At 37.7% G+C, this 13095-nt stretch overlaps 1 protein-coding gene across 1 annotated transcript in view; it reads right to left on the bottom strand.

The window, feature by feature from the left end:
• PREX2 (phosphatidylinositol-3,4,5-trisphosphate dependent Rac exchange factor 2) overlaps positions 1 to 13095 on the bottom strand; it is a 141497-nt gene that overhangs the window by 20022 nt on the left and 108380 nt on the right. The window contains exons 36-37 of the mRNA XM_053953106.1: positions 7511 to 7577; positions 5316 to 5506 (exon numbers count right to left, since the gene is read on the bottom strand). Coding sequence (XP_053809081.1) covers positions 5316 to 5506; positions 7511 to 7577 — 258 coding nt within the window. The remainder of the gene's footprint in view (positions 1 to 5315; positions 5507 to 7510; positions 7578 to 13095) is intronic.

Raw genomic sequence — 13095 nt, 5'->3', positions numbered from 1 at the left:
ATCTTTTCTGTCTTACTGCATTTAATGCACTTGCCTGCATTTTCAGATTGCATTTTAAACAAAATAATGTCTCAGAATTTAACAGTTCAAGAGAACAGTAAGACTATAATCCATCTAGTATATGTATTAGATACACTAGAGGTGACAAAGCAGAAATGTACCAAATTGCCTATGAAAGACAAATATAGAGCAAAATAAAACAATAACTGCTGTAGGAACAGTATAACACTATTTGTGCTAAATTTCTTGCTTATTTTATTTTAAGACAAATTCTCATATTTCAAAATTATTTAGCTGGTTTTAGGTAGTAACCAGCACAGAATGTAATACTCTATTATCCTAAATTATTTTACACAAAGAGAAGTTTGTTTATGCCTCAATGGGTATGGTATCATAAAAATATACTAATTGTAGACAGACATAACAGAACTACCATTTAAAAAATAGAAGACAATCTTGACTAAATGGGACGATAACAGGACTAAAAGCCCAGTTGAGACCAGATGGCTGGAGAAAGGTATGGATTAGTTTTTCAGTCTGTGCTAGCCTGTCTCCTGAAAGTAGTCCCATCAATTCCTGAAAGCTTTCTTACTGTGGAGCTGATAGCCTAAATACAGCTGCAAAACTGCAAGAATTTTCTCTGTAGCATGCAGTCATTGAGCTCAGAACTAAATTCTTAGAGGAAAATTTCTGAATCTAAAAGGAAGAATTCTTATGATAGAATGTCAAAAATAAAAATTCGGAGTACCTATTTTTCACCTTGTTTCATTTGATTCACAGAAAGGCAGCTGGCCATGATGGACAGCTTATGGTGCTACTCTGCTTTGCAATGTGGAAGATGAAGCAGGTTTAGCTGGACTGCAGGACCACTGCCAGCTGCAGGAGACAGCATAATCAACACTTGGCAAAACCTGCCTCATTCTTCAGCCAAGTGTCTGCCAGCCAGAACCCCACTGCTTGAAGGATGGTAACACTAAGGAGAGAATTTCTGCAGGGGAAATTAAAATTCAGAAAAGAAAATAAGACTCTGATTTTTTTGGGTTTCATCAAGATTATAGAAGATTTTTCCCTTGATCCTCCAGGAAATGCAAAAATTTAAATAAACTTGGGATTTGTTTCACTTGGATGCTTTAAATTATTCCTTTGAGCTTGTAAGGCCTATGGTCTCTGAACAGACTTCTGCAGCTGCTGCACCTAATTTCATTTTGGCACAGAAAGAGACTAGGACATGTCTGTGCAGTGCAGTCTTGCTCTTCTCCCTCAAGCAGGAGCTAGAATCATGATTCAATAAAATTTAAAAGTGCCTTTCATCACCTGCATTTGTACAGACTGATAGCTGCTTCAAACAGAATGAACACAAGCAAAGAAAGCAGAACGTTGTTTACAGGGTGACAGCTGGCTGGCAGGCAGAAATAGAATTATGAAAGATAAAAAAGGTAAAATAAAAATGCAAACTATTGATTTCTCAAACTAATTCAGAGCTCTGTTCCTCTTGTTGATCAACAAGGCATGTTCGCTTATGATAATCCAAGGGGAGGTTCGTGGCACTCACACATCGCTTAGGACATTGAAGGTTAAAGGGACTTATTTTCCCCCATCCTTGGTTTTCTGATGCTCAAAATGTATTTGGAAAGAACTGCTGTCTGAAATAGATATAGGATTGCAGGCTTTAATGTAAATTGGTAAACATATTGTCATAATAAAAATCAAAGAAAAGCAATCACCAGCAATTCAAAATCCCCAGCATTATCTTGGATATAGGGATGAAAGTATGAACTCTGTCAAGCTGTTTTAGCCTAGTGCAGCGTAAAAAGCAATTTAATATGGATCACAGAGAAGTCAGAAACCAAGACACTGCTGATCCAGAGATCAGCAATCACTGTCAAAGCAGACAAAGCTGCTGTTTCATAGTTCTTGGCCTCTTCTGCATTGGACTGTCACCCAGTGCCTCCCTCACAGGCTATCTGGGATTTGCTTCTGGTTAGTAGGAGCAGTGGCAGAACCTCCCCCTGCCCCCTTGTCAATCTATGACACCTAAATTCAGAGAACAGAGAAAGGGCTTTCCAATCAGTTCAGTAAAAGATGAATTAATTGATTGAGGGAAGGTGTATATATATATATATATATATATATATATATATATATATATGTATGTATATATTTAAAATTCTAATAAATGTATTTAAACTTTGACAGATTAATATCTTGCTCATTTTCCACTCCCCATGAGCAAAAGAAAGAAGTTGATGAGTAGAGCACCCTGTACTCTTCCAGACACTCTCAGACATTCACTCCCTTAAAGACCAGTAATAGAAACTTGAGTTAAAATGATGGCCTTTAAAAAGAAAGTATGGGGGAGCCTTGCTCCAAGTTGAGCTTCATTTTTAAGCTGGCAACACTGACAAATGAGTAGATTTTCAAAATTTAAACTGCAAGAAAAATTCACATCTTTCCCCCATCTATTTATCTAGTAGCATCTGTAGATAATACAGATTTCAACTCATTCAGTATCTGTGGCCTAGTGTTAAAAAAGAGTCATGAGTCATTGACCTGGAGCCTACAAAACATGAAGTTCTGCCACTGATCACAATCAATCATGGACTTCCCAGTATTTAGTTTCTAAGAGCACAGAATGCCAGATACACTGCTGAATACAACCAGAGATAAATATGCCCTCTACCTGCAAATCAGTAGCTGGAACTCTAAGGAACTAGCTAACAAGCTAAGGAGCACTATTTTGCAACATTATCTGCCCTGATTAAATACTACTCCAACAAACAGAAGAATTCAGCCTTTGAGATTGTGGGCATAAAGCAAAATCCTCTGTCTATGGGACTTGATCACATCCAGCATTTTACTCTTTCCTCTTGGTATCTTCCTCACAGGATTTTGTGTTGCTGCAAGACTGTTTCACTCTGAGAGCAGTAAGGGGAGTAGGTCCATAAAAACACTGCAGAATTTAGCACTAGAAATGCTGAGCGCAAAATTCACTGAGCAAACCTACAAGCTGGAAACAAAGCAAGCTTTTTATCTGGGCAAAAGCAATTTCAAAATGTCAAAAACCAAAGCCCACTTAGTACTTGACTGTAGAGATGTAGCCTAGGGAGACCAGAAAGAGAAAACAGTGCATGAAATGATTTTATATGACTCCAAATGCTAAGGAAAAACTTCTTCATCCATCCAGTTTGCATCTGCAACAGTAATTTCAGGAAATTGTTACTAAAAAACTTTCTTAGCTTGAACCACTCAAAGGGACTTGTTTCCCTTAGAAGAGTGAATGAATCCCTTCTTCTCTCTAAATACACGAGTTTTCTTCTGAACTTCCAGGTACAAACCCCTGAGTACCTATACTATAATTTCTCAACTAGCCCATTTATTTTTCCTGGAGGGCCTATTTTAAAGTATCACTGATAATGCCAAAAGTTGATGTTTCTTTCTCTGAACAGATGGTAGTCACAAAGGCAGTATTAATGCACAAATGAAGTAGCAGTATTTTGTACCAAAACTCAAATGGATTCACTGTAAAGTAGAACTAGTCATGCTTTAGAGAAAAGCATCTTGCACCTTTAATTTATGTAACTAGATGATGATGAATCCTTTAACATCTAGACAGAAACCCACACATAACACTTTTAAATCCCATTCCAATGCTCATAATACAGTCTTTAAAAACAATATGTTGGTGATTTTAAAATACACTTCTATAGACATTTTAGGAGTCTACCTTTGAATTAGCCTTAGTTTTGAGCAGAAATTTGATGATGAATTAGTTTTCATCTTAGAACAGCTCATGTTCAGATTTAAGCAATCCATATCTTATTCAGTCACCAAATTATTCTGAATAATTTGTGACCCACACACTACAGGGTAATAGTTTATTTGGGTAGTTCTGACTTCAGTCTTAAACTATCGGAATTTTTGGCAGAAATGTACCAACAAATTCATGAAATGGTGATCAAACCCAGAGGCAGTCTTTTTCAGCTTAAAAAAACCCGTCAGAATTATGCCCGACGCCTTTTCTGATCACATGAGACATGAAACTGAAAGCAAGACAAAGAGAAAAGCTGTACAGCCTCATGGTCTTCTGAAACAACAGTGTCATGACAGCCCAAGCTCCATAGCATTTGCATCTACATCTGATATAATGACTAGTATTATATAACAAAGCTTTTTCCTGCTATTCCTTAAAATTAAGTACAGTATACAGTATGTTATGTACACTTGTATCATTGACAGAGAGTAATACAAATACTCTGTTGCCAACTCTCAAATGGCAAACACTATCTTTACACAACTTAATTTTTTTGGCTGTATATGGAGCTTTTCCTTTTTTCATGCTTGATAATCTGAATCGCTTATGTGTCAATCGCCTTTTTCCTTCTCCCCTCCTCAAAACTCTTTGGAAGAAAGGATTTTACTTAAAATGAGGAGAAAGTAATGCTCATTCTAACACAAGGTATTGGTAACCTTATCTGCTAAAATAAGGACTTGTATAGATCAGAAACTAAGCAGCATTTTAAACATACTGCTACCCCTGATCTACAGTTTGGAATTGTTATGAAAAGAGCATATTTTTGGTATCAGATTATTTGTTAATTGTTTTGTTTGTTTAGGTTTTTCCCCCTCTCCAATTTTAGTCTTTGCTTTTTTAGTACACTGTCCCAAAAAATTGTAATCTGCCCAGCTGGAGCATAAATGTATTGCTGTCTGTGACAAATATGATTAAGTACTAGAGAGCTCTGTGGTGAAATTATTATCATATATATATTTGTGTATTAAAATCTCTTAAGGTTAATGACAAAGTTCAGTTGACTGTAGGTCAGTCTATTTTTTGCTAATGTATTTACCTGTCCTTCAGGCTGAACCTGAGGTGTACCTGCAAAAATGCATATGTCTTATGTTTCATCCTGTTTCCTTGAATCAAGCTCTACTATTATTCCCCTTACCATACAAAGTAAATAAAAATTTCAGCATTTCTTGCCTGTATTGGGAGTTCAATATCATACATATTATTCATCTAGGTAACATTTCTCTTTCTACTTTAGCAATTAAAATTTCTGCCTTTTACTGACTTGAATAAAGTACAATCTCATTACAACTGCACAAACAAAAAAAAAAATTGTACTGTCCATTTCTGTCAATCACTGCAAACACAGTTCTAGAATTTCCACAAATCTTTCAAGTGCACTTGCTACTTTATGTAAGATATTAGATATGTTGTGCAAGATCCATCTCTAAAAAGAGCAGCAGTCTCCAACCTGCAATAATGGCGTGACTGACTGCAAAAAAAAGGAGGAAAAAACCAATTGTCCTACCGGTGAACTCCGCTGTTGCACATAATGATGTGACAAGCTCCCAGCCTGCTGCAGAGCTCAGACGACACTGAGAGCAATCCGACGCCGGAAGCGCTGCACGCGGTGTATGCGCAGGCAGCCGTGCGCTTGGATCGGATAAAGGACCCTATGAGCCGGTACAGCTCATCCAGGCAATTGAGAGGCCTCATCAGCTGCAAGAGAGGAAGACAGATATTTCAATATTTGCTCTTGAGAGCACATTAAATACCCTAACAGAGTAGGTCATCAGAGATGCAGGTAGAACACCAGGTCTGGCTGAGAAAGCCAAATTCCATGACATAAATACAAAACATGGAGTCTTCTGATGCATGACATATGACAACTTTCGAAAGCTTTTCAGTTCTTCCCATGACTGACTGTTTCTTTCCCAGTCCTGCCTATGGAAGTGTTTTTCACTTCAATAGACTTGATTGTCCCAAGTGCTGTATCCATTAATGGACTGGGAAAAGAAGGGAAAACATAAAGAAGCAACCTACAACTGTACACATATACAGGAAGATACCAAGATTTTTTATTTGACTTGCTGAGAAAATCAGCTTTCATTTATGATAACACTGTCCTTTATTTATCAAATGTCTAGTTCCTAATTCTGACTAACAACATCAAAAAATAAAAATTAACAGATGTGACAAAAGCATACTACAAAGCAAGAACAGTTAACTTTGTAGTAAGACTTAAGATAATCCCAGCATTACCATACTAAGAATGAATGAAGTAAAGAAGGCAGCTTTCAAGTGCAAAGCTTGTGTCAGAAGAGAAGCCTTCAAAAGTGGTCTAGCAATGAAAACCAATATCTCATGGTGCTTTGTGTAAATGAGATGTTCACAATACAAATTTTCAGACCACCTAATTCCAAATTCCCACTTCTCTGTATTCCAGAAACACTTAAAGATTCCAACAAATCCCCATGCTACTCAAAGAATTAATCTTTTGAAAGACAGATTAATTCCCTAAAGACAGTTTTAACTAGTTAGAGAAACGGCAGCCTCACTTGTCCTATGATAGTTACTTCACTGAAAACCATAGAAGTCAGGAAAATCATCTATAAAAAATAGCATATTTTAACCTGGATGCAAACAGATTTAACTTCATTTAGGTCCTACTGGAATAACTTGCATCTGTCTAAATTGATTTTAGCTGGTGTCATCTACTAATGCAGACCTATGGACAATGAAGTGAAAGGCACAGCTAAAACTGGATCATGCACTTGGCTTGCTCCAGTTTCAAAATAAATGCATTAGTTTAGCCTAGCATCCCTAGGTCAGATGTGGATTATGAGATGCTTTTCTCTTGCCCTCGAACTTTTTGCTGAAATAGATAGGGAACAAGTTTAGGGGTGACAAGCACTTCCCTCACAGCTAAACATCCCCTGCTGCACCTGTGACTGCTAGGCAAGCTGCTGACTCCCCAGGGAAGGAGTGGCAAATGTCCTTCTTCCCTCGTGTGCAGACCTGCATGGATCCAAGAAATAGGAACCACCAGTCTGTTAAAGCCAGGGTTGATACTGACATAAAATTTTAGTCTGTCATAGGGCTCAGCTGATGAGCACTGTTATTTCACAAGCTATAGTAGCTCAATCACTTTCATAGGCAAGACCCCAGGAATTTCTTTATTCCCCCTACTGGGGTGCAATACAGGAATTAACTCTTCAACGAGAGAAGAGAGCATTAAATGAATTTTTATAGCCCCTGGGATCTCTCAGCCACAGAGGTTTAAAGACAGATGAAAGCATTTGAAGAAAGCCTAAATAAGAAGATTCAGAAGAAAGTCTTCTGAGCAGGATTCTGAAGGAGTATTTAATTTGGAAAAGCACTTCCAGCTTTCAGAACAAAGAATTTGTGCCTGCACCTGTCCTCCCCCATCCTACCCCACATGCTCCTAGGGCAGTAGCATTGCTCTGAAAGCACAGTGAAAAAGGAAGGTAATGATTCCTCTTCTCAAACACAGATACACTCCTGCCACACCTTTTAATACAGAACCACATGGCAACACCTACCCCAAAAAGCACAGGTGGGACAAAAAGCCATAAGAGAACTCCTACTTTCCCTGCCCCTCTCTCCCCAGCTTTAAACAATTCAATTTTTGATGGAATAAAGTCTCAGTAACACAATGTGTAACATGCAGAGTTTAATTAGGCACTTAACATCTTTATTTACCTTATCTATATAAGCTGCTTTAGATGTTGAATTTGGAGGCAAGTTTGACTTGTCCAGGTAGAATGCTCTGAAAGAACAAACAGATAGAGTAAGGCAAAAACTAATTGTTTCAAGTCTGGAACAAAATTTCTACAAGGGACTATTCTTAGACACCATCCTAAGGTTGGAGGGCTTTTTACCTTATGGTAAGAGAGGGTCAAGGAGTAATAATCAACAGGCACTATCACTCCTACTTTTAAAGTAATTAAATAAAAGCTAATAAAATAAAGTAATAAAATAAAGCACATTTTTTTTGTTCTGGAGACAAAAAAACTGTCCCTCTGCCCTTTGACCATACAGTGCAAAATTTTAACATCTAGTTACCAGAAAAAAAAAAAAGGGATCTGAAAGTGAATTTCAACAAAGCTACCCATGAAAATAAAGGTCTGTGGCAACTGTATGGATTTTAAGAGTGACTTAGGGAAAACTGGCATAGAAACAGTGCCTGAGCTTCACATTCTACAAGCTTTTTTATATTTACTATATATAAATGCAGTAACATAAAAGCAGAATCCCCAACATGAAACACAGTACTGACAGAGGAAACATATATATGTTCATAATATAAAAAGAAACAAAAAAGCAGAAACCCTACAAGGGACAAATATGCATTATACATGTCTTCTTCAGTTCAGGAGCCCTAGAGGAATTTTTGTTTTAACTTTCCAACTTATAAGCACATTAATTGCTCACCACAGAGGAGCGATCATTAAGCATCTCATAGGTAAATACCACACATATCTTTGTGATAAGATTACAGGTTTTATTGCCTCTGCAGCAACACTTAAATAAGTCTGTCACTGCCACAGCAGTGAAGTTGGACCAGATGACCTTTAAAGGTTGTCTAACCCAAACCATTCCATGTTTCTCTGATCACAAAACTCATTCTGCTGGTTGTAAAGGTCCTAAAATCTCCTGTGGCAGCTGAAAATATAAATATTTGGTGGGTCTCCCTACCTACCAGTGAGAACCAGGCAACAGCTACTAATGCAGAAACTCTGGACAACATTTAAATGAAACAGAACAAGAGAAAAACCCAACTGAATGGTGGAACACGTAGGACAAGAGAGATTCTCCAGTGACAACCTCAAGGTATCACTGTGATCTAGCTCCACAATGTGTGTTCAAGGCACAGACCTGATTCAAGGTCAAAAGTGGGCCACAACCCAGGGTGGAACTAAGGAGTTTGGCAGCCAAATTTCGATTGCTCTGTAATATGAAAAAAAAAAAAATTGTCTTCTTGCATCCTAGCTCTCAAACAAGAAGATCAGCTGGATCCCCCAGTCATTACAGCACTGATTCATGTAGTACACAAGGGTAAAAATTGCTCCCTCTCTTATTTTATTATTTTATCTAGAAGAGAAGTTATATTGTTGCACACTTGCTGCGCAGGGGTGCAGACTGCAAATCTGAATGCCTGTTACTGGAATAATTGAGTTGATAAAAAAATCCATCCACCTTTTCTTTATTTGTTGTTTATAGTTTTGAAAAACAAGTTCTCCCAAATCTAAGGTTTCAATTAATTCCCTCAGAAAGCACAGCAAAGATAATCTAGTTCTGTTATTTCATTAAACCTGTTGCATGATCCATAATAGGAAAGAGGAAGCTGGACACTATTGAAAGGAAAAGAGGTCTGTAAAGAAAATTACTCATAAATCACTTTGAGTGGCCACAGCACATAAAAGCTACTTCAGCAGCAGCAGACCAACCTTTTTTCTTTGTTAGCAAAGCTACATTACAAAGCCTCACACTGCTGTCCACTGAACATTATCAGACTGAAAGCCTATACTGCTTTTTCCTGCCATACAATAGGGAAATCTGCTTCATTCAGAGACTGTTCAGCAATCCCATCTCTTTGGACTGTTATTCCAGCAAATTCATCTGCATTAAATGAAACCAGAAACTAAATATGCAACAGTACACTAATTAATGGCATACATGGGAAATAATTAGCTCAGGGTATAAAATGAAGTAACACTGACACTGGAATGGGATATATGGTTACAGGAATTACTCCATTAATTCAGGCAATTATAATAACCTAAAAAAACCCAAACAAAAAATTAACTATCTACAACATTCATTTTAAATATAAAAATATCCTGTTATAAGTGAAACTATTCCTTCCCCATCAGATAACACTTCCAGATGTTTCTCAAGTGCTTTATTTTTATTGCTTTTCATAAAAACTGTCTTCAGTATTTTACAGAACATGACAACCTGTGGACAGCATATAAATTTCCAAAGCACTTTGCTTAATTACTAAATGCTTGTTAAGGTCCTTAATCATATTTTATGGGAAAAGTTAATGGCAATCTTGGCATGGTGCCCAATTTGGACAATATTTTCTAATCCATTTAAAATGAACCAGAATGAAATCATAGTTCTTTGTCTCCAAGTGTGATGTTAGTTTAGCTTTTAAAGCCTTGCAATTTCTCTAAGACCCAACAGAAAAGCTTTCCTTTAAAGAAAAGAAAAGGTAGGTAATCCAATACACAATAAATCTACTGGGGATTATTGCTGTGTTCGACTTTTGTAAGATATCCCCTACACAGCAATGTCAAATAATAGGGACAAGTCTCTCAGGGAAAACTAACACTGGGATAAGGTAACGAACATCTTAGGGTTCGAAAAGTAAAATCTCTCACAAGATAAAGGTTTTCCCAAGATGTCTTCCCAGAAACTGAGTAGAAAGGAAATGCAGAAGTACTGATGTTTACTTAGTGAAGCATTTTACAGGGTATCCTCCAAAACTGACACAGGCATGTATAAAGTCCTGAAAATTGAAATTTTGCAAATAGAAGCCTAAGAAAGTTTGAGATACACATTCCTGTGTAACTTGGAACAGAAAGATAATTCAGCAAATCCAAGTGTTCAGTCTTATTCTCAATTTCTTGTGCCAGCAACCCTGCAGGGTTATCCTAGGTATTGCTAATCTTTTTTTTTTTTTTTTTTTAAATACAAGGATAGTAAAGAAATAATTGGAGAGGGGAAGGTAACTGGGCTATGGCATTAAATACCACCAAGTTGATGGTTCTGCTCTAGAAAGGTTTTGCTTTGCTGTTATAGCATAGGAGAATTTAGCATTTTATTTCCACACCACTGTGGAAAACATATAAATTATTCCTACTGTCCTCAACAGAAGCATGGAAATGGATCTCAATTCTACTAGATTTTTTATCCCTCAGTGACAAGATATTCAAAAACATCTAGAAAAGCACAGTCAGCAATCTGAGAAAGGACACATCAGAACAGAGGTGTAGGAGTAGGGAAGTGTGGGAGTCCCTAATTATTTTCTTCAGCTTGAATTAAAAAGCACATATTTATGACACAGATAAACAATATCTCTGTATTTTTGCATCTATGTGCACATATGCTTCTGTATTTCTTTAATAACAATTCTATGTTCTGCCATCTAGTTTTTAACTACACAGGTGAGAATGTGTATAACATGCTTATTGTATATATATGTGTGTATAGATATATTTATACATATACATTTATATACATATAATATATATGTAAAAAGTCCATTTTTTCTGTAGTAAATGTATCCATTTTCTGTTATAGCAAATTGTTCACATATTCTTTCCACTAAATGGCAAATCTCAATAAATGATAAATTACCAAGTATAATTACCTTATCAACCCATGCTAAGACTCAGTAATTTTAAATAATGTCTCCTAGCACCTGTCAGCAATACAATCCTATGTACAGCATCACCAGCATCCTTAGTAGTTACAGAAAAATTAATTTTAACAACTGAAAAACTTCATGACAGTGCTATGATTTTAAATTGTCAAAGAACATATACAGTAATATTTTGACCTCTCACAACTGTTGTGAAAACTGAAGTGCAGGACAGAAAACTTTGGTACCATATGGCTCTAATCACGTGTAACTTGCATTTCATGAGTAAGGAACTCAGTAAGCCCTACCCCTTGCTAAAGTCCTAACACCCCTGTACAGAGCACTGGTGCAATTTTGGGGCCCTCACTACCACGAAGACCTTGAACTGCTGGACTGTGTCCAGAGAAGGTCAATGAAGATGGAGAAAAGCCTGGAGCACAAGTGTTACAAGGAGCAACTGAGGGAGCTGGGGTTGTTTAGCCTGAAGAAAAGGAGGCTCAGGGGAGACCTTATAATGAGATGGGGGTTGGCCTCATAGCAAGTGATAGAACAAGAGGAAATGGCCTCAATTTGTGCCAGGGGAGAATTATATTGGTTATTAGGAAAAAATTTCTTCACTGAAAGGGTTGTCAAGCACTGGGACAGATTTCCCAGGGACATAGTTGAGTCACTATCCTTGGAGGTATTCAAAACATTTGTAGATATGGCACTCAAGGACATGGTTTAGTGGTGGACTTGGCAGTGCTGGGTTAACAGCTGGACTCAATCTTAAAGGTCTTTTCCAAACCTAAATAATTCTATGATTCCTGGCTTAACCCCATCACAAAGTGGCAAACCAGCTTTTGTCAGTCCCTACTGATGTCATGGTTTAGGAATGGTATTCTCCAGTTTAGTCTTTCCTCTGAAACTACTCCAAGCCATGCACCATTATTCACTCCTCCTTCCCCTGCAGGGGGCTGCAGAGGAGAATTGGAGTCACAAAAGGTAAAGATCACAGGCTGAGATAAGAACAATTTACTAGAAACAGCAGTGGGGCAAGAAAACAAACCGTAACAGCAACAATATTAATGACAAAAGCGTACAAAAGAGAGAGTGATTCCCACACAAAAGTGCTCTCTGTGGAGCCCACAGTCTGACCACAGCCATGCTACCCCATGTGGCTCAGGACCAGCACCACATTACTCCACCAGAAGGAATCTCTTCTCCTTGGAAGGGAATCCTTTCCCCTGCCCCTGGAAATGGTGTAAGGTGGTATAGAACAATCTCCAGGTCCTAGCCATGTCCCTCCTGGCTGCTGCAGAAATTAACCCTGTCCTGGCTGGGAACAGGACAACTATTATTTTCCCTCTACTGTGGGAAATAGTGCAGGCTTTGGTGAAGGGGATGTGACTGTATGGTGAGGCAAGAAAAAAACATAAAGAAGAGAAAAATTAATCAGGTTTAATAATGCATTTAAATACTTACAAGTGGGCAGGGGTATTAAGAAAATATCAAGAAATGAAGCTTAAGGACTTCCTTGGCAACTGTCTGCTTAAGTGGACTAGACTGGGAGTATAGCAGGGATACAAACTCTCAACTCTTGAAAACCAAATGCCCAAGAAACTAGAATCTTAAACTAAGGGCAGGAATCTTAATGATGCTCCTCATTTTCTTGCAGGACTGCAGCATCTGGCTAAACTACTGGTCTCCCACCAATTTAAATTATCTTCAGCCTATGAGTAAGGTATATGGAGCAACTGGCACTAGAATGAGCACAAGTGTCTGAGGTAGAAACAGAGGAGGATGCTTCCAAAGTAACAGTCCTGCTATCGAAGCAGACCTTTCACAGCCCTACTCTTAAGCGTTTGCAAACACAAGAGCAGAGGATTACATAAATGTGAGCATAGAAATGTGAAGACAAAAAGTCATGGATGAC

The sequence above is a fragment of the Vidua chalybeata genome, chromosome 1, assembly GCF_026979565.1.
Source record: "Vidua chalybeata isolate OUT-0048 chromosome 1, bVidCha1 merged haplotype, whole genome shotgun sequence".
Classification (NCBI taxonomy): Eukaryota; Metazoa; Chordata; class Aves; order Passeriformes; family Viduidae; genus Vidua; species Vidua chalybeata.
Note: the sequence above shows the minus strand (reverse complement) of the source record. Positions and strands in the feature narration are given on the sequence as shown.